This window comes from Trichogramma pretiosum, unplaced genomic scaffold (assembly GCF_000599845.2).
Source record: "Trichogramma pretiosum strain Unisexual culture from Peru unplaced genomic scaffold, Tpre_2.0 scaffold53, whole genome shotgun sequence".
NCBI lineage: Eukaryota > Metazoa > Arthropoda > Insecta > Hymenoptera > Trichogrammatidae > Trichogramma > Trichogramma pretiosum.
Window position 1 is genome coordinate 936,783 of NW_019641626.1, and position 20,669 is coordinate 957,451.

At 41.9% G+C, this 20,669-nt stretch overlaps 3 protein-coding genes and 1 long non-coding RNA gene across 7 annotated transcripts; 2 read left to right on the top strand and 2 right to left on the bottom strand.

The window, feature by feature from the left end:
- The first annotated feature begins 346 nt into the window (after window positions 1-346).
- Window positions 347-5,631, top strand: LOC106651467. Of its 4 annotated transcripts, none has more exons than XM_023459036.1 (10): window positions 347-526; window positions 679-1,134; window positions 1,208-1,471; window positions 1,543-1,667; window positions 1,745-2,088; window positions 2,157-2,344; window positions 2,434-3,373; window positions 3,450-4,091; window positions 4,358-5,096; window positions 5,192-5,631. In XM_023459036.1, the coding sequence occupies exons 2-10, from the start codon at window positions 737-739 to the stop codon at window positions 5,476-5,478; spliced, it is 3,927 nt and encodes a 1,308-aa protein (XP_023314804.1). In that variant the 5' UTR covers window positions 347-526; window positions 679-736; the 3' UTR covers window positions 5,479-5,631. The 4 variants fall into 4 exon arrangements, with proteins under 4 accessions (XP_023314804.1, XP_023314803.1, XP_023314805.1 ...); XM_023459035.1 differs by having other exon boundaries at window positions 732-1,134; XM_023459037.1 differs by having other exon boundaries at window positions 347-476.
- A 981-nt stretch (window positions 5,632-6,612) lies between these two features.
- On the top strand, window positions 6,613-11,934 carry LOC106651458 (putative phosphoenolpyruvate synthase). The gene is made up of 11 exons (XM_023459038.1): window positions 6,613-6,711; window positions 6,943-7,045; window positions 7,126-7,451; window positions 7,525-7,794; window positions 7,866-7,993; window positions 8,056-8,405; window positions 8,495-8,715; window positions 8,799-9,774; window positions 9,853-10,509; window positions 10,565-11,315; window positions 11,376-11,934. The coding sequence occupies exons 2-11, from the start codon at window positions 7,001-7,003 to the stop codon at window positions 11,510-11,512; spliced, it is 3,861 nt and encodes a 1,286-aa protein (XP_023314806.1). The 5' UTR covers window positions 6,613-6,711; window positions 6,943-7,000; the 3' UTR covers window positions 11,513-11,934.
- Window positions 11,935-15,436: 3,502 nt separating this feature from the next.
- LOC106651246 (trypsin-like) lies at window positions 15,437-16,696 on the bottom strand. Its single transcript, XM_014369689.2, has 4 exons — window positions 16,611-16,696; window positions 16,228-16,536; window positions 15,907-16,161; window positions 15,437-15,825 (listed from the first exon to the last, which is right to left on the bottom strand). Exons 1-4 carry the CDS (start codon window positions 16,653-16,655, stop codon window positions 15,616-15,618), a joined length of 819 nt encoding a protein of 272 aa, XP_014225175.2. The 5' UTR covers window positions 16,656-16,696; the 3' UTR covers window positions 15,437-15,615.
- Window positions 16,697-19,457: 2,761 nt separating this feature from the next.
- Window positions 19,458-20,001, bottom strand: LOC106651522. The gene is made up of 3 exons (XR_001339349.2): window positions 19,884-20,001; window positions 19,689-19,810; window positions 19,458-19,607 (listed from the first exon to the last, which is right to left on the bottom strand). It is a non-coding gene; the product is annotated as an uncharacterized LOC106651522 (long non-coding RNA).
- Window positions 20,002-20,669: the final 668 nt, after the last annotated feature.

A 20,669-nucleotide genomic window follows, 5' to 3' on the forward strand; every position in this document is an offset into this window, starting at 1 on the left:
AACACCTTCGTATAGCGACGTGTATTTGTGTCTCTCTCACACTCGTTTTCCCGCCTCGCACTGCTATGTGTTTACGCAAATATCATAACAACTACATATTCTCATGTCTATAACTGCTGTTTTCAATCAGCTGTTAATTAATTTTCTAATTTTGATTCAATCTTTTCACAATGATAAGAATATTACCGACCACTTCAGTCAGACATTGAATTTAAATTTTGTTGTCATTCGAAAAATAAGATTTGAACAGTAATTTTAATTGAAAGTCAATAGTGTTGATCAATAAATTTATCGCAAGCACGAGGCATTTTAAAACCAAACGATACCAATACCACATTCGATTTTACGTATTGACAAACATTGTATTGATTGAATCTAACGTTGTATTCATTCAAATCTTGTCGGATCCTTCAGTATCGCTTTATGATTTGTCGGTAGTTTACCTATAAAATCCCTATACTGTATTTTTTACCGAGGTAATATAATAAGTCTTTTTTTTCTTAACGCTGAAATTTTAAATGATAAGGTAATATTTATTAACAGTATGTATTTTTTCAACTTGAAAGTTACATTAATGTGGAGCTAAAACAAAGAAAATTTTAATTTAGCTGAGGTTGTTCTAAAAAATATGGAGATGTTGAATGATAATATTATGAAATTATAATTGATTTAATGCAGGATTGTAAAAACTCAAAGACGTGAGCAAAATTAACGGGTCGTTCTCTTCGCAGCAATCATGGAGCCGGCTATTGACTGGTGGGAAAATTATTTAGAAAAATTTCATGCATTAAGAATCAAATTCACTGGGGTGCCGAGAACCCTCTGCTACCATGGAGCGGATCAGCTTGGCAATTCTTTTTACGTTAAATTCAAACGTACTGAGGAAAAAGAACCCGAGCTGGTATTGATATTGTTCATCGATGGAGGATCGACCAAATACGAACTGCCGCAGCATCCGAATACGGTGATAAAGCGAGATAAAGACAGCTGGTCTGCCGATGGCTTGACCATGACAGTTTTGGAAGAGGAAAAGAGAGTGCGAATAACATTTAATGGTCTTTTGAGAAAAGGCACACGTACGAGCGTCGACGAGGATATCCACACTGGACTCGAGCACGTCCGATTGAATTTCATGTGAGTTTAATTTTATAATCGTTTGTAATCTATTTTTTTTTATTTTTTTCAATTCTTTATCGGATTTTTGCAGATTCGTAGCTTCCACTAAACCCTTTCCGACTCACGGACGGAAACGCAAATCATTGCAGGGTTTTACCGAAATCGATCAGTACGGATCGATGATGGGTCTGGTCAGACTTGAAAGCAAAAGCCACGAACTCTTTTTTCGTGGAATGCGTCAATTGTATGTGGGTGAAATAAAATTCGCCCTCCCAAGACTGACTTTGATGGGAGTGGATCAAATTGGAAATATTTTTTGCATTCATGTTGATGCCGAAAATTCTGAGTCGCAAATGTAAGTCGAAATAATTTTTAAAGTTCACCCAAATTAGGATAAATAATTATTAATTCTGTCATTATTTGCAGAAAAAAATTTGGACATATAAAGGATCCGCTGGACAATTTTCGGATCATCGACTCGAGCAATCTAACTTTTGAGGATTTCATGTACTCAGTTAAACATAATAACGATTATTCAAGTTCATTTAAAAGTTTGTAATGAAACATATCAATCATAAGTGATATAACTTTGAGCTTCGATTGTAAGTCAACGTTTAATTTTTTTCAGCTGATCAAACTTACGAAGTAAAGATATCGTGGCGAAAAGGAATGACATACGGAATATACGGAGGATATCCTTGGAATCATAAGACGAGGTATTTGCACTTCACCATGGAACTGAATGGTACGAAAGGCTTCGCAATAGCGGAATATACCAAGTCCTACGTTGGAACTTGTCCCATAAATATACCCATCACGGACTTGAGTGATAGAAGAAACCGACTGTTCCCGGAATTTAAACATTACCACGCTTATCTGCTCCCCCTGAGCTCAACCGAGTGCCAAGACGAGAGGCTGGTCGGAGGTAGAGGTGCCTCGCTCGCCCAGATGAAGTCGTTAAAAATGCCACAGGTAAGATTCTCGGCAAGTTCCTCGTTCCATCGATCGCTGATTTTTTCTTTTCTTTTTGCTGTCTCAAGTTCGTCGTAGCAGATGGTTTCTGTATCACAACTGAAGCCTTCACGCACTTTTTGAGCCACAATAAAGAGCTATCGGCAGCCGTAAAAGAATTGAAGCGCGAATACAATCCTGGTTTCGTTCCAACGCGTCCTCTGGATTACGATCCCGAAAAAGAAATCAAATTTAAGAAAACCGAAGCGTTGGATAAGTACGTTCGCGAAGCGATGTACGGAAGTCAAGATGCGTGATTCACTTGCTCTTCTTTTTTTTTTTTGTTTTCGTTACACGCATGCACAGAATCGCCGAACTGTTCAAGACGGCCAAAATGCCAGATCAGATGAAGCAAGCGATAGACGATTATTTCCATAACAATATCGGGTCGCGCTACCATACGTATCTTTGCGAGGTGCACTGCAGCGCCTACCACGAAGACGCGGATGAAAAAATGTGGGGTGGTCTGGACGAGTGGTTCTGCGACGTGAGTTGCGAAGACGTCTACCAGGCCGTGATCGACTTGTGGGCCAGCTTGTACAAGCCTTTTTACGTCGATTACCGGGCCTCGAACGGCCTACCCCTGGACCGTCCCATCGGCGTGGTCATACAGCAGCAGTTGGCGGACCCCGACGCGTTCGGCGTCCTCTTCACCAGACACCCGCGCACGGGCGACCCGCGAAAGATCTACGCGGGCTCTCACAGCGGCGCCCACAAGCCGGACAATTACCACTTCTCGATCCGGGTGGCCGTCGACCGGCACAACGAGTTCAAGCTCGAGGACAACGGTCCGATCTACCTCGACGGCGACTCGTCCAACATCGAGCGGACGAACCAGGTCCGCATCGGGAACAAGGTCGCCCTGAGACTCGCCGAGATCGGCCGAGAACTGGACGAGCTCTACGGTTCGGCCCGCTTCATCGACTGGTCGTACTACGCCAAAGGGGACACGATCTATCTGCACTATAGCCGGCCGCTGACGCACTTCGAAGCCTGGACGGATTTCGAGCTGACCCACGAGCTCGGCACGGGTGTGCCCGCCGACAAGGACATGCTGACCTCGGTTCACGCGGCCGAGATTTTCCCCTACTGCGTGACGCCGCTCACCCGCACGGTCGTCTGCGAGGCTCTCGCCCCGTCGTCCTACTACCGCGAGTTCAGATCCGTCGACGTCGACGACGACTTCTACATCCACAAGAATGCGTTCGTCATCTTCAACAACAGGGTCTTTTTCAATTATTTCAACGTAAGCGCGGCTATCGGTCGAATACGCCTCGTCTCGAGCTTATTTTCTTTCACGATTGTTTTTTTTCTCCTTCAAGATCGCGTTTCGCAGCCGATGGGCGACGACCGACAAAAGCATCGTCGCCAGAGATTTCGCCCGTGGCGGACAGTCGATCGTCGCGCCGGAAGTGCTCGAGGACGCGAAAAGGCGCATCCACGCCTCCGACGGTGCGATCGTCGACAATCTCAAGCATCTCGGCGGCATTTGGCTGGACTACCGCGGCTCCAAGGGCGTCGAACTCGACTTCGTACAGCTATTACTGAAACCGTACAGATCCGCTCGATACGGAGACGAAGACGAGGAGATGAAACATCTGAACAGAAAGATATGCGCGTTGCGCGACGCCTCGCGGACTCACGGCCACTTCATGCGTCGTAGCGAGCGTCGCCTGGTGCGGCTCCTGGACAGGCTCGCGCGCGGCAAGGACATCACCGACCAGACCCTGTCGGACACGTCGATAGTGCTGGGCTACCCCACGGATCTCCCCAGCAACTCTCTGCCGACATTGATGAATTCGATCCTGCGTAGCAAATATTACAACCCCGAACGACTACTGATAAACCATAAAAGTTTCATTCGCGATTACCGTGAGATGTGGCACTTTCTCGGCTTCAACGAATTGGAAATGGCCTCGGAGCCTTTTGGCATGAGGCCAGATGCCATTTTCAGGATGCTCACGGTATGAATCATTTTTACTGTTCTTTGATTAGACGCATACATAAAGGTCGAAATGAAACTTTTTTAAATTATCGCCACACGTTCGTCACCGATTTCGAATTTCAGTTTTGAGACTCTTTAACTATATACTATCACGCACCAAAAATGCGTCGAAATTGGTGATACGCGTGAGCTCGATTTAGTAAAAACAGTATTATTTTGATTCATTTATATATTTTATACTAAAATCGACCGATCGTGGAAAATGGTCACACGTGATTCTCATAGAAAATAAAGTGGGTAAAAAAACCGGTTGTGACCAAGCCCTTGGAGGCGGAATTCATGAAGGAATTGAGAAAATTTCCAGAAGCACGCGTACGAGCCGCGGCAAATCTGGTACCGGGCCTGATCAAGAGCTTGCGGCGCCGAGAAGAGTCCCGAGAGCTTCTCAGCAAAGCAGTTCAAATACTGAGGATGTACTTCTGCCTGATGGCCGACGAGCTGGTGAAGGCGGGCAAATTGCCCGACGTCGGCTTGATACACTACTTGACGCGCGAGGAGGCGCTGTCACTGGCGAAGCCCGAGGCAGTGCCTATGCCGGACCTGATCAGGAAGGCCCATCGTCGCAGGGAACTCTGGTTCGAGCTCGACCGGATGATCTATTATCCGGAATACTGGTACGGTGTGCCGAGGCCCATCGACAGAGACGGCCGGTTCTTCAGATCGTGGTTGGAGCGCGAGGAGATTTACGGCACGCCGATTTTCCCCGGTGAAGTTAGGCGCGGTGTGCTCATCGTCGCCAGGACGCCCGAGGAGACCCATTGCTTGATGACAGATTCTCCAGTGCAGCCAAACGTCATCCTCGTGACTCCGTGCATCGACGCGGGCTGGAGCCAATTTTTGCCGTTCGTCGGGGGAGTGATCACCGAGCACGGTGGCATCCTCAGCGAGGGAGCGTTGATCGTGCGCGAGAGCTCCTTGCCGTGCATCATGGGCGTCCCCATGGCCACGAATATCTTTAGAACGGGTAAGTGTAGCTCGTTGATCGTTTATAGCGCACGAGGTGGCAAAATTGATTCATCTCGCTCTTTGGCCCATCGAAACTTATTTCAATTTTCGCAGGCGATCCGGTGTACATGGACGGATATAACGGTGAAATTAAAAGATTGCGCAGAGAGACGGCCCAAAGACAGGCTTCCGTCCCAAGATCGCCTGGCGATGAGCCCCAAATAGAGGCTTCCGTCCCAAGATCACCTGTCGATGAACCCCAAAGAGAGGCTTCAGTCCCAAAATCGCCTGACAATGAGCCCCAACGAGAGGCTTCCGTCCCAAGATCGCCTGAAAATGATCCAGACAAAACAGTGCGCTTCAATGAAACTGTAAAAGTCACAAAGATGAATCTACTGTAATGCGAACGCGCTTTGAAAAAGCTGGGATAAAAATCATTCATTAAAATTATCATTCACTGAAAGTCAGAGTGAACAATTAATTTTTTTGTATTTTTATAAAATCAACTCAAGTCGTGTTGTCAAATAAATATGTGAATATTTGTACATTTTAAATATATAATGTATTGTTTTAAAAAATAATGATAATAGATGCTAGAGACACGAACAAAAATTTCGACAAAAAATAATCTTACATGTATTGAACGAAATCATGTATTTATAAATTTGTATAAATATAATATGACAATATCATGCTATCAGTTTTTTTATTATATTTTACACAATCAACGTTACACAATCAAAATATGGATTTCTTCGCTCTAGAACTTGAAGAATATAATATATCTCCGAGGAAAAAGTGAAAAAACATTTTTGCTATATTTTTAAAAGCTCTAGATCACCCCAAAAAGAATAATTTTCATTTCAAAAAAGGCCTTTTGTGTTTGTCCTAATTGTTAGTTTCTCTTATCATGAGATATATGGTGAGAATCACTTTTGACTTGAATTGTGTGAGCTTTTATAAATCATCCTCCTGCTCTGGCGAAGATTAAGGTATTGTGAACTAAAACTAAAGGAATCGGTGTACTTTTTAATATTATGATTGATGGTTCATCGCGCGCTGTGCTGGCTCGGTGCTCGACGGTGTAGAGAGTCATCTCGCTAGATTCTGCTGTGGCATGCCTTCGAAACATCGAGGTAGCGTCGTGTATCTATGTCTCTCACACGCTTTTCCCGCCTCGCACTGCTGTGTTTACGCAAATATCATAATGACTACACATTCTCATGTCTACAACTGATGTTTTCAAATAGCTGTTTATTAATTTTTAATTTTAATTCAAGCTTTTCACTTGAACTTGGATTACTGATTCCTTTTTTTCCTCCTATTCAATTTTATCTACGTGCAATATTCAACAAAGTATTTTTCAAACATTATAAAAGGCATTTCGACGGTCCCCACGAAAAGTAACACGTTTCCCTTTAAATTAACACACAAACGTGTTACTCTTCGTGGGGACCGTCGATTTAAAAAAAAAATAATACCACTATTACTCAGCACGATTTCTCGATTTTATGTATATTTACAAACATTGTACTGACTGAATAGAACGATTCATTTATTTATATCTTGCCTGATCATTCAGTATTACTCTATGGCTCACCGGTAGTCGATCGATAAATTTCTTATACCGTGAGGTAATAAAACAAGTCTTTTTTAAATTAACGCACAATATTTAAAATTTTTATTAACAGTATGTAATTTTTCAAGTTGAAAGTGTACTTTCATAATCAGTTAAAGCAGAGAAAATTTGAATTTAGCACAGGTTGCTCTCATAATAATAATATAGAGACGTTGACTCGCATCGATAATATTTTGATATTGAGTGGGCCTGCTAATATTGTAAAACTATATTTTGTTTAATGCAGGGTTGTTAAAATTCAAAGTCGCGGACAAAATTAGCGGTTCGATCTCTACATAACTATCATGGAGACGGCACAGCAGTCAATTGATAGTTACCAAGATGAAAATGTAAGAATAAAAATAAAACTCGTAAAATTTAAAATTATCCAAGCTCATTACCAAAATTATAAGAAAAAAATTTCTTTCAGGAGTCGAGAACCCTCTGCTACCATGGAGCGGATCAGCTAGGCAATTCTTTTTACATTAAATTCCAACGAAATCCGGAAAAAGAATCTGAGCTGGTATTGATATTGTACATAAATGGAGGATCGACAAAATACGAATTGCCGGAGCATCCGAATACGGTGATAAAGCAAGATAAAGACAGCTGGTCTGCCCAAGGCTTGACCATGACAGTTTTGGAAGAGGACAAGAGAGTGCGAATAACATTTAATGGTCTTTTGAGAAAAGGCACACGTACGAGCGTCGACGAGGATATCCACACTGGACTCGAGCACGTCCGATTGAATTTCATGTGAGTTTGATTTTATAATCATTGGCTATCAACTTTTTTTATTTTTTTCCAATTATTTATCGGACTCTTGCAGATTCATAGCTTCTACTAAACCCTTTTTGGGTCATGTCCGTGGAGGGAAACACAAATCAACTGACGATAAAACAGAAATCGATCAGTACGGATCGATGGTGGGTTTGGTCAGGCTTGAAAGTATGACTCATGAACTTTATTGTCGTGGAATGCGTCAATTTCATGTGGGTGAATTAAAATTCGACTCAGTGAAACTGACTTTGATGGGATTGGACCGGATGGGAAATATTTTTTGCATTCGTGCTCAAGTCGATAATACTGGGTTGAAAACGTAAGTAGAAATACTTTTTAGAGTTCGGCCAAATTAGGGTCAAAAATTATTAATTCTGTCATGATTTGCAGAAAAAAATTTGGACACGTAATGGATCCGTTGGACAATTTTCATAACATCGACTCGAGTGATTTGAATATTAAAGAATTCACAAAATCAATCAGAGGAACTGAACATTTTGCTACTTTTAAATTTAAAGGTTCGTTATGAGATATTAGTCACACATATACTTTATTTTAAGTTAACATTCTTTTTTTTCAGCTGATAAAACTTATAAAGTACAGTTATCGTGGCGAAGAGGAATGACAAAAAAATTATTCGGAGGATATCCTTGGAATCATAAGACGAGGTATTTGCACTTTACCATGGAACTGAATGGTACGAAAGGCTTCGCAATAGCGGAATATACCAAGTCCTACGTTGGAACTTGTCCCATAAATATACCCATCACGGACTTGAGTAGAAGAAGAAGGCAACTGGTCCCGCCACCGCATGTAAATCGACTCATGAATTATGTCATCGACCTGAAACATCCAAAGTGTAAAGACGAGAAGCTGGTTGGAGGTAGAGGTGCTTCACTCGCCCAGATGAAGTCGTTGAAATCGCCGAAAGTAAGGTTCCTGGCATGTCACACAAGATGCATCGTGGCTCGCTCAATCGATCACTGATTTTTTTTTTCTTTTTTTCATTCTACCTCAAGTTCGTCATACCAGATGGTTTCTGCTTGACGACAGATGCTTTCGAGCGCTTCTTGATCTACAATAAAGAACTGTTGGAGGCCATACATCAATTGATGGACAGCTACAGAATTTACTATCAACCGAAAGGATCTCTCGACTTTACCAAAGAAATAATCCAGCAAATACCGGATGGTCCAGTAAAAGAACCCGACGAACCCGATAGGACCGAACTTCTGGACAAGTACGTTTGCCAATCGTTCGTCATGGCAAAAGTCACGATGCTCGATTTACTTGCTCCTTTTTCTTTTCTTTCCACGTGAACAGAATCGCGGAACTTTTCGAGATGGCCAAACTCCCAGTGGAGATACTGGACGAGATACACGTGTGCATGTGTCTGCTGTTCTCCACACAGAGCTCGGGTCAGTGGACGGTCCAAGGCAGCGCCTACCACGAAGACTCGGACGAAACGATGTGGGCTGGTCAGGATCTCACGCTTCTCAACGTGTGTAGCGAAGACGTGATCAAGGCCGTGATCGACTGCTGGGCCGGCTTGTTCAAGAAGGACTGCGTCGAGTATCGACGTTATTACGGCCTACCGCTGGTCCGACCGATCGGCCTGTGCATCCAGCCGATGGTCGGCGAGGCCGACTCGCGCGGCAGCCTCTTCACCAGACACCCGCGCACGGGCGACCCGCGAAGAGTCTTCATTGGCTCTCAAAGCAGCAAAGACGAACCGGAAAAGTACGACTTGCTGATCTGCGTCGCCTCAGGTCCGAACAACGAGTACGAGATAGAGTCGAGCGGCGAGGTCAATTTTCAGGGCCGCAGAGCCTCGCAGACATCCGTGCACGAGATCCCGAAGGAGCGAGCCGACAAATCGCGGTCCATCAGCGTCGAGGTCGCCCTGAGACTCGCCGAGATCGGCCGAGAACTGGACGAGCTCTACGGTTCGGCCCGCTTCATCGACTGGTCGTACTCGGCCGAGAAGGACCAGATCCACCTGCAGCTCTGCCGTCCACTGACGGACTTCGAAGCCTGGACGGATTTCGAGCTGACCCACGAGCTCGGCTCGGGTGTGCCGCCCGAATGGGACCTGTTCAGCTACGTACAGGCAGCCGAAATTTTTCCCCACCCCTTGACTCCGCTCACCTGCACGACCATATGCGAGGCACTCTCTCCCACGACCTTCTCCAGCGGCATAAGATCCTGCGACGACGACGACGAGGCCAACTTCGACGACGAGCATCACCCGAGTTCGTTCTTCGTCGTCAACATGAGGGTCGCTTTCAATCATTTCAACGTAAGCTTGGCGTCAGCGAGAACGTGGAATATGCCTCGGTCGAACACATTTCTTTCATTTTCTCTCTTCGCGTCGTAGCTCATGTTGCGCAACCGCAACGAAACGATCGGCAACAGCATGGAAGCCGTGGATTACGCCCGGGGCTCGCGTACGGCCACCGAGCCGGAACTAGTGGACGTCGCCAAACGTCGTATCGGCATCGGCGCTGGCGGTCGCATCGGCCAACTCAAGCTCCTCGGCGGCAAGCTACAGAACTTGTTCAAGAGCTCTCAACCTCGCATCAAGGAATTCGAGGAAACGATCGAGAGCTACGAGCCCGAGGAGTTGATGACCGAAGCCTACTTTCTGACGGATCTTGACAATCAGCTGGAGACGGTGCGCAAAGCGTCGCGATATCACGGCCGCCTGTCGCGCCTCAGCGAGCGCTACCAGGCGCGCATTCTGCAGCTACTCTCGTACATCGAGGACGAGATCACCAATAAGAACATGGGGGACGTTGCGCAGCTGCTGGGCTGCTGCGGAAACGTCGCGAGCTCGCTACTTCCAAAGATCATATCCAGTCTGGTGGATCGACCCGACTGGTCGCCACTCGGCAACGACGCGGTGGATCGCGATGAAAATTGGCTGAGGATTCGCCGGTTCGTAGAGGAGTACGGCTACCGCGGCGTCAATGAATTGGAATTGGCCTCGGAGCCTTTTGAATCGAGGCCTGAAATGCTTTTCAGGGCGCTCAAGGTAAAAATCGTTTTTTCGATTCTTCGCAAAAATATATTAAACTTGGCCTGCGCAGTACGTAGATCCGCAAGCGATCGGCCTAAGTAAGAGACCACACTACACGGAGTGCGAGTCCGACGGCCCGCCCCCGATGGAACTGGTCCAGGAAATCCGTTCGCTGATAACGCCCGAGTATCGTCGCACCATCGAGAAGCTGCTACCGGAGGCCCGGAGAAGCGTGACTCGCCGCGACGAGTCCAAAGACCTGCTCAGCAAGGCCGTGCACAACGTGAGAAAGCTCTTCGGCCAGAAGGCCGCCGACCTGGTGAACGCGGGCAGATTGCCCGAGATCGGCCTGATTCACTACCTGACGCGCTGGGAGGTGCTGGAACTGATGAGGAACGACGCGGCCAAGCCGGCGCTGATCAGGAAGGCCCAGCGGCGCAGGCGGCTCTGGCCCAGTCTGGACCGGAAGGTCCATCATCCGGACTACTGGTTCGGCTGGCCCCGACCCCTCAAGGACGACGACGAGATCGAGGAGGTCTGTCACGAGTACTACCCCGCGTACACCGGCACGCCGATCTGCCCGGGTAAGGCGGATCATCGGGTCGTCGTCGCCAGGACGCCCGACGAGGCGTCCCGCCTGAGACAGGGCGACATCCTCGTGGCTCCGTGCGTCGACGTGGGCTGGAGTCAGTACTTTCCCCTGGTAGCGGGAATAATCACGGAGGTCGGCGGCCCCCTCAGCGAAGGTGCCGTGATCGCCCGAGAAAACAATATACCCTGCGTCATGGGCGTTCCCATGGCCACGTGGGTTTTCAAGACGGGTAAGCTTCGCGATCGATTCTGCGTCGCGGGATAAAATTGATGTATTCTTCCTTTTTCAGGCGATACGCTGTCGATGAACGGATACACCGGTAGAATTGAAAAGAGATCTTTAATGTTTAGTCCTGCAAAACCATGCATGCCCAAAGGGACATTACAGAAAATGTTAAGGGATATAACGAGGGCAGGAAGGTCTTAGAAAAATATAAACGAAGCTGATTCAGAATAATATCGACGTTTAAAGTAGGATTATTTCGCGCGCCTTGCGACGAGCAACGCGATGTTTTTTATTCATTCGACAAATATAATTGGCATATCCTGGATTTTATTTCTGAAAATCACGCGAAGATTTACTTACCTAGTCCACGTGTCAAGTAAATTTTTTTCGCATTTTTAAAGGAACAAATTAAATCCTGTGTTGTCAAATAAATATTTCAATATTTATATATTTTCAAATATATAAGGTATTATAATAAAATCAGTTATCCCAAAGCTTTAGTTGAATATTGATAATAGATACTAAAGCTGCGAATAAAAAATTCAACGAAAATGATCTTACATGTATTAAATGAAACCATGCATTGATAAATGTTTATAAATATAATTAACTATGTTAAGATATTGGTTAATGTTTTTGATATTTTTACACTTTTATCCTCACACTATTATACACTTAAAAAGTTTTCAGTTTTTTTCAAAAAAAATGTCTCAGCGACAATTCACTACTTCTTCTCAGCTAGAAGACTTGACGCAAGAAAGTCGCATTATAAAATCGATTTATTTAGCTCACCATTTAGTTATAAAAAGACTTTAAAAATTTCATTTCAACAAATTTATAAAATTTACTTTTATGAAGTTCGTTAACTTCGTAACGTATACAAGTAAAAATTCAGTTAATGTTTAACGTCTTATTTTTAGTTTTTTTTTAATATCGATGGATAAATTATTAAATTTTTGAGCTTGAAAAAAAAAAAAATTCATCCATCTACGTGGAATCATTTTTAACGTCAAAAATACTTTTTAAAATTTAAACGCAGGCAGCCTGTAAAACTTTAATCTTTCTCCACTTTTTTTCCGTCCTTTTGGTTATAATGACGAAGTTAATTCCTTCTTCTTGACTATGTACGAATGCAAAATGGTATCACGAGTTGAGAATTCGCGCGGAAGCTCTCCTTATACCTTTTCATTCATAATGCGGATCATCGTCCGAAGTACTTTGGAAAACTTTTTCACCTTTCACGAGAATAAGAAGCGTGATCTCCGTGGAAAATCTTCAAGTTCAGCAGGCAGTAGACAGACAGATAGAGTAAAGCAAACGAGTGGTCCTATCAATTCTCTCTCTCTTTCTCTCTGCCCGCCTCCCGCCGCCCGTACTCCCCAACTTTTCTCTCTTATACTTTTTCGCCCGTGAGAGAGAGAGAGAGAGAGAAGGCAATTTTTCCCTTCCATCGTCTCACTTTACAAACCACACGTGTGTGCATATATCTCTCTTTGTCAACGTAATCCTCTCTCACTTTCGCACGCCTAGCGTCGAAGGCATCTTTCGGATGTATATATACCATTAGCGAGAGACAGATATAAGGGTCACGCACACACACACGTCTATATGCCACAACGACCCTCACGGCGTGACTTTGTTTTACGTCCGTGGCGCTCCGAAAGCGGATAATCCTCGTGGATCTGTCGATCTTTTTCTGCGTTTTATCAAACGCTTTCTCCCGCGGCAAAAGCATATGTGTCCTCGTATAGGTGTGAGTATTTGTTTGTAGAGCGAACACGACAGAATAGAGATAAGTCTTGCTAACGACTCGAAGCTATTTAAAGGATTTATTAATGGACCCGTATACACGTAATTTTAATCAATTTATTCCAAGATTTATATTCAATGAAATATCTTATCTTTTCGTATAAAAGATAAAATAGAGGAAATATGTGGGTGTCAAACTTCCTTGTATACAATAACCAAGAACGATTCCTTTTTTATGAGCATTATTTTTCGCAATTAACAATAATAAATCCTGATAAATTTGATATTTTTTGTGATTGATGGTATTAGTAAAGCTTTCACCAAATTGTAAGATTCCCAATAGGATGAAAGCTCGCAGAGTCGTCACTTGTTAATGTACATTCTTTATTTCACAACCTCAACTATTGGATACAATTTAATAAGCCTGCCTAGTCACTCATTAAAGAGCACACTCACCCACGCTTATTTGCTACCATATCACATAATTTATTGCCTTAAGTGATCTTAGAAGCAGCACACAGTATACACTGTGCAGCAGCGAACGAGAAGAAACGATATATATAATATATAAAACAAAGACGAGCAGGGATAGTTTCATTTTATTCCTGGCTATTGCTCGTCGCGAAGATAGAAAAACAATATTGTTGTTTCATCGGTAAGTCCCGGCACGTCGGTCGGTCGGACGCTCGATCCTGCTTCCGTACTCTCCTCGTCCTCCTACGCACACACACACAGAGCTAAACTCGGAAAGTGACGCGGCGTTGCGAAGCTCGTGTTCGGCTTCCAGTCGCACGACTCGTCGTCGTCGGGGGGTTACAAATTGGATTATGCTCCACGCTTAAAGCCTCGGCAGTTGCACAAGCTTCCTATACATATATAGCAATGATGGGAGGTACGACAACGATGAAGAGAGCTCGCGCACGGCTTAGGAGGCAGGCGCGCGCCGGGGAAACGCTCCAAAAGATGAGTGTGCTGCACGGCATAAAACATCGCCGAAGAGGGTCAAGCAGTTTTTAAAATTTATTTACAACTACGCATCGTATCGTACCGAAATGATAGATGAAGCGAGAGGATAAAGGGAGAGAACAATTTTCAATTTTGAAGGAGTTACTTTGTGCGAAAAAAAACATTTTTCATCGTGTAACGTTATTTTCAATAAGTTGAAAGGGCAATTTCGAGTCTTACTCAGTTTCCAGAATGGACTTTGTGCTGTATAGCGTCTACATCGCTATGTTTAACAACGTCTCCTGCACCCTAGCGCACTTCCAACTTACGTACGTATAGCCGAAACTATCTCGTTTGTAACTTACCACCCGACGTACGGCCTCGTCGTTTAAAAAATTTACTTAAACTTACTTATACGTGGCAAGTGTAGATTCTCGAATGGATGCATATACGTAGGTACATATACGGAGGGCCTCGCAAAGGTCGTCGTAGTCGTCGCTTCAATGGGCTCGCATCGCGCTCGTCTTTGTTCGAACGCGACGTCGACTTGGATATTCTCTCCTCCTGCGAGAGACCGTACGTATGCGCGCGCGCGCGAGGAAGCTATTATTTCCGCGGCTCCGAATTTAACAGTAAACTCTCGTTGTGCCGCGAAAGTTGCGGACAATGGGCATATCTGGCTCTGGGCCAGGACAATACTTCGGGAATTGTCGTAGTAGCCGAGCTGGGACACGAGAGAGAGAGAGAAAGAGATACTTTGCGGCTTCGAGTTACGACTGTTTGCGCACTGCCTATATACATGTGATAGTTTACACGCAGGTATTTCAAGCTCGCAAGCTGCGCGTATATAATATGTATATTAAACATTCGCATCGAGGGTTCGGCATGTTTAATCGGCATTGTTTCTTGAAAAACACATTTGCGCGCGAGCGAGCTTCGCGTGTATTATTGTAATACGGCGCGACGTCGGGGGCGACGCATTGGCTGCACGAGTACATCGAGGCGTGACTCTTATCTTGGTTCATTTTTATCTCCGAGCTCTGAATTATATACAATCCCTACGTGGGAGACTCGCCTCCGCCAACACGATGTACAATAATCATTTGTGACGTTAATCCCTTTGATCGCCGAAGCGGAACAAAGTAAACGAGGCTAAGAGTCACGTGCGATCTCTACGACGCCTATGATTGAATTTGTTTGACAAGTCGCTTTTTAAATGGTTAAGAATGGTATATCATTTACTCGGTCGGATATTGTTTGAAGAAGTAACGATTTATTTAAATTTCATTAGCTCTATTATAGATAATATTCAAATTATCAAATAGCATTTTTTGATCAAACATTGCTATCAATTTTTTTTACCAATGCTGACACACATTTTATTCTTATAATTATCTAAATACATTATGTACATTTAGCCAACTCTATCATTCGTACACATCGCCGTGTAACTCTTTAAAAAACATTAAATACAACCAATTTCTATCAAACATGATCACTCAATCTCGCATAAGCACCTTCTCAATTGAAACGATTAGATAAGATAGCAAATAACAGCTTCTTCCAGATCAAAAGAGTATCAACAGAGCTGAAGTTACAATTAAAAAAAATTATTGGTAATTCACGGCAGGGTATCCTTCATGTACGTAATCGGGAAGACGGCCCGGTGCATTACTCATCTCGTCGAAGATGAATATCAGGTAGTCGGATACTTTGGTGTGTGACTCTGGAATGCCACTTGCGCAGGGATTGGCTGCTCCAGACACTATGCCTAAGACTACTTGTCTATCTAAATCGGCCACGGGGCTGCCGCTGTCTCCCTGAAATTCGGTACAAGTATTTATCAAATTAAACAGCTCATCTACCTATTTGTGAAATAATTTAAAAAATGTCTGACTTACCGGACAAGTGCCATGGAAATCCGATCGGTAGGTGCAAATTTTATGTCTAGATACTGTGGCGTTCCATTTTTCCTCGCAAAACTCATAAGACACGGTGTTTGTGAGGGTTACTCGCAGCTCATCTGACACGAATGGAGAGGTGATGTTCGATCCCCATCCGGCGATCCAAACGAGGGTTCCTTTAGGTACGTCGGCATGTAAATTAGGTAAACTGATTGGCTTTATTTTCTCAGTGAAAGTCACAGGCTCTTTAAGCTACAAAAATAAGTTCATTAAACGATAAGAAAATTTTCAGCAATTTATAAGAAAATTTATGCTTACTTGAATAACTGCAACATCGCCTACTACACTGTTTTTCCAGTAGTCCGGAGAGTGGGCTACTCTGCGAACGTCGAACTTTGTGTATCCGCTTCTCCAATTTGTCGAGCCAGCTCGAATCTCCACATAGCTGTTAGGATCTTTGACGACGTCTTGGACGCAATGCGCAGCAGTGAGAACGTGTTGATCGGAAATCAAAGCACCACCGCATTGATAATGTTTATCAACGATGATCGCTACCTGGTAAGGAAATTCTTCGATCGATGATACGTATTCGCCTTTGTTGGCTATTTTATACCTTCGAGCTGCAATCTAAAAAAATTCAATTTATTTAATATCACATGGTAAAGTATCGAATCAAATGATTACAATAGTTTTAATCTTACCAGTAAGGGAGCAATTATGAGAAACAACTTTAAAACTTTATACATTTTGGCAACTCGCAAAATCTCTTTTCTCAGAAATCGAAAAAAAAAACGTTGAACGCCGGACACTTATTTCAAAACTACTTCGAATATTTTTATCGTCGAACGTTTTATAGGCGACTAAAAACGATTCACGAACGAACGAACGTTATGATTTATCGAGCCAAAAATTATAGTAGGTTAGTCTTGTGTACTTTTAGTGTGATATGCATATTTACTTATTAAATAATTCATTTTGATTTTCAAATATCTTCATTGGTTTCACGCGTTTTGAACACTCTACAAGCTATTGAAAATTACTCAAGCGTGTGTGTGTAATAATTCATCACACCTGAAATTTCACATTGGTGTTGCCTAGTATACTTTTGGTATAATGTACGTACTTGTTTGTTTAATACATTTATCTATTTTGATTCTAAAATAACTTCATAAATTCTACAAGTTTTATAGGCTATTAAAAATCGTTCATGTGGAAGTGTAATGATTCACTGCATCTGCAATTTCGCAGAACAATTATTGTCTAGTGCACTTTTTGTAGGTCACATGAATGCAAAATTATTCACTTCATTTGCAAAAACACATGATCGATTTTATAAAATTGTTATAAGTAACGCAAACGTTAAAAATTGTACACGTGTTAGAATTAAAATTATTTGCACCTGACATATCAAAAGTCTAAATTTCATAATTAAATATGTACTACATAATATTTGAATTTATCTATACTCTACATTTAATAAGATATAATAAAAATTATTTGCTCTAGTATTCAGATTATGATCATACATCAACATTTTTTCAAATTTTTCTCATTCTCATTCTTACGAATACATACAATCGAATCATAATGATAATGATGATGCAATAGTCGAACCATTTACCTAATGATCATCTTTGTCCCTCTCCTCGTATCCTTTCATTCCGAGCTTATCTAGCTTCCTCTCGGATACACTCGAGTTTTCACTGGAAAACCTCTCACCATGCCCAGGCAGTCTCGCGATGCTTCTCTATCTTCACTTCTTGCTTGACTACTGTTTTGTCTTATACATTACTTGATACTGTAAGTACTGCACGAAGGAGTACTCTTTGGCAAACAAAATTATTACCGCGTAAACAACTTTGTAGTGAGCAAATCCTTAATGCCTTGAGAAAATTAAATTGATAAAAAAATAAGTACCTTACATAAACAGATTGTAAGTAAAAATAATTACATTTTGCCACGAATGTAAAGGTAATCTCAGTCTTCAGCTACTTACTTTACTACCATGAAATTTTTATTCAATATTACAAACGTGTATTATTATTCGCATGTCTGCGTATAACAACTCGTGTAACTTACAATATCACCCTGTATCATTGAAGTATCATAACTTTATATAATATAATATAATAGAACTAAAACGTTTTTGGTCTACTTTACTTTTGAGGCGCATGTAATGTATACATAGCGTATGCACACACCTACCAAAGTACCATATTGCATATGAAGCATCGTAAATTTTTTTATAGTTTGCACGAGCAAGTGATGCAGTCCGGGTGAGTGTGTATGTGTGTAGCTGCCATATAAAGTTAACAGCTCTTTTCCAAGTCTGAGAAATAATATCTGAAGTCCTGAATTTGAAAGGAGCGTAGGGAGATTCGCTTTATCAATGTACCATATGCAAATCGTTTAGCCGAAGATCGCATGCATACGATGGTATGAATAATCTAATGCCTTTGAAGTTGGACTATGAAATTTATTGTGATTATACAACAATAACAACTAGGTATTAGCCATTGCATAAATTTTTAATTACCGGAATCATATAGAATATAAATATTATTTCTGTCATTGACTGAAACGGTTCAACATTTTATTAGTTTATAATGAAGAATATACTTCAGTTCTCTCAAAAAATTTAAAACTGAAATATTATTTTTACATAATGAGATAACATTAGAGGAAATTATAATATTATTATAAATGAAAATTTTAAAATTTTTCTTCCGAGCAAGTATATAAAAATGAATATATTAAGTTGTAATGCGTGAGTGATGCACAGTATTGATATGTTTTTTGAGATTATACTTTCTTATTAATTGTTTCCCACATATATCACACCGGTATGTAATACCATTGTGCATCGAATCTATGTGTCTTTTGAGATAATCTTTGTAAGCAAATTTCTTTCCGCATGCGTCACACGAATGAACAATATCCATATGTTCCGCTTCAGTATGGTTTTTAAGACTAGTCTTCCATAAAAATTCTTTACCGCACACATCGCATGCGTGTCTGACATCATTGTGCACCACATCGATGTGGTTTTTTAGGTGAACTCTATGAGCAAACGATTTTTCGCATTTATCACATGAATGTCTGATATTGTTGTGCATCTTATCGATGTGAATCCTAAGATTGCTCTTTAATGTGAATGTCTTTTGGCAAATTTGGCATGTAGGTAAGACACCTTTATGCATTACCTCAATGTGGATTTTGAGATAACTCTTACTCGAAAATATTTTTTCACAAATATTACATGGATGGGTGACGCCATTGTGCACCGAATCGATATGCGCTTTGAGTTGAACCTTTTGTTTGTATGACTTTTCACATTTATCCCAAGAATAGCTGGTGATACAAATATGCAATGACTTGACATGCCTCATCAGACTAAATCTAGATGAATATTTCTTTCCACATATTTTACATACATGAGTTGTATCATTATGCACTGTACCAATGTGTGTTTCGAGGTTATGTTCGTTTTTCAAATTCAATTCTTCTGTAGCGCTACCGAAAAATTCTTGTTTCACTTCCGTCGCCGTTTCTGTTTTAATTATGTTTTGAATTTTATAATTATCGAAATATTTCGATGAATTAATATTGGGCTTGACGTCTACGCACTCAACGACTATTTCCACTTTATCGTGAAGCTCACTTTCATGATTTTTCGCATATTTTTGAAGGGTATCGTTCTGTTAAAATATTGAAGCTGCGTGAGAATTTTCATAAAAGGCTACTGCAATAAGAGTAACGTAAATATTATCAATACTTACAGAACTTTCTGTAATTAAATGTGGAAATGATGAGAGCTGGCAGTTTTCAAGATTGGGTTTCTCGTCAATCGATTGCACAATCATTTCCAATAAGCGCCACATCGCTTGGCTCCTCTTTTACTCTGAAATAACCCAAATAAGATGCCTTATTTTCTTATATCTTTAATCATTTCAATCTGAAAATATATAAATTACCTGATATCGCCGTTAACTAAACGACTAAATTCCATTTTCTCACTTAGAATTTCACCAAAGATTAATCTTTCGGCTATGATCAAGCTAACTACACGAAAAAAATGGCGATGAAAACTGAGAGATGCGTGCTCGTTGTATTGTTTACGTTGTGGGTGGTATTCATAACCTCGCCGTATATTGCCCGACACGGAATTTCCGGTCCTACAAAAGTACAGGTAGCGCTGCACTCAACGGTTTTGCGCAGGGCTGATCAAGCATAGATAAAGTTTTTCAAAATCTCAATGTAGCTTAAATATTATTTACAAATTATTTCATAAAAATTATCAATGTTAAAAAAATAAAACTACAATATTATAATTATATCATGAAAGAAATTATTTTATGTATCTGATGTCTAATAAATAGTAAACATTCATCCATCAACTTATAATCTCTACGTAATCTTACCCAAGCGTAACATAGTCGACAAATTAAAAGCACATTATACATTTCAATCGACTCTCTATCGCTCGTCCTCTCGCGACTATCGAAGTCGCGTACATCCTCACATACACATGCGTACATACTAAATCGTCACATTATTGATTTTCCCAAGCTGTCAGTGTAGCGAGTCGATTAATATTAGAAAAAAAATAAAATAAAACGTTTCGGAGAATTGGCTGCATTATCGTTACAAGCGAACGTGTGTGTCGAAGCGCTCGAACGATCGGGAAACTTCGGGTGGGAAAAACGAATTCATTAGAAGGATTATTTGATTGATAATGACGACTGCGACGACGACGAGTC

What these genes read in the sequence shown, in the direction of transcription:
- LOC106651467 (XM_023459036.1), top strand. Translation starts at nt 737, where the DNA reads ATGGAGCCGGCTATTGACTGGTGGGAAAATTATTTAGAAAAATTTCAT. An exon ending in AGTCGTTAAAAATGCCACAG is followed by an intron (nt 2,089 to 2,156) that starts GTAAGATTCTCG and finishes TGCTGTCTCAAG; the next exon opens with TTCGTCGTAGCAGATGGTTT. An exon ending in CACGAATATCTTTAGAACGG is followed by an intron (nt 5,097 to 5,191) that starts GTAAGTGTAGCT and finishes CAATTTTCGCAG; the next exon opens with GCGATCCGGTGTACATGGAC.
- LOC106651458 (XM_023459038.1), top strand. Translation starts at nt 7,001, where the DNA reads ATGGAGACGGCACAGCAGTCAATTGATAGTTACCAAGATGAAAAT. An exon ending in TCGCTTTCAATCATTTCAAC is followed by an intron (nt 9,775 to 9,852) that starts GTAAGCTTGGCG and finishes TTCGCGTCGTAG; the next exon opens with CTCATGTTGCGCAACCGCAA. An exon ending in TGCTTTTCAGGGCGCTCAAG is followed by an intron (nt 10,510 to 10,564) that starts GTAAAAATCGTT and finishes TGGCCTGCGCAG; the next exon opens with TACGTAGATCCGCAAGCGAT.
- LOC106651246 (XM_014369689.2), bottom strand. Translation starts at nt 16,655, where the DNA reads ATGTATAAAGTTTTAAAGTTGTTTCTCATAATTGCTCCCTTACTG. An exon ending in TCATAATTGCTCCCTTACTG is followed by an intron (nt 16,537 to 16,610) that starts GTAAGATTAAAA and finishes GAATTTTTTTAG; the next exon opens with ATTGCAGCTCGAAGGTATAA. An exon ending in ATTTCCATGGCACTTGTCCG is followed by an intron (nt 15,826 to 15,906) that starts GTAAGTCAGACA and finishes ACCGAATTTCAG; the next exon opens with GGAGACAGCGGCAGCCCCGT.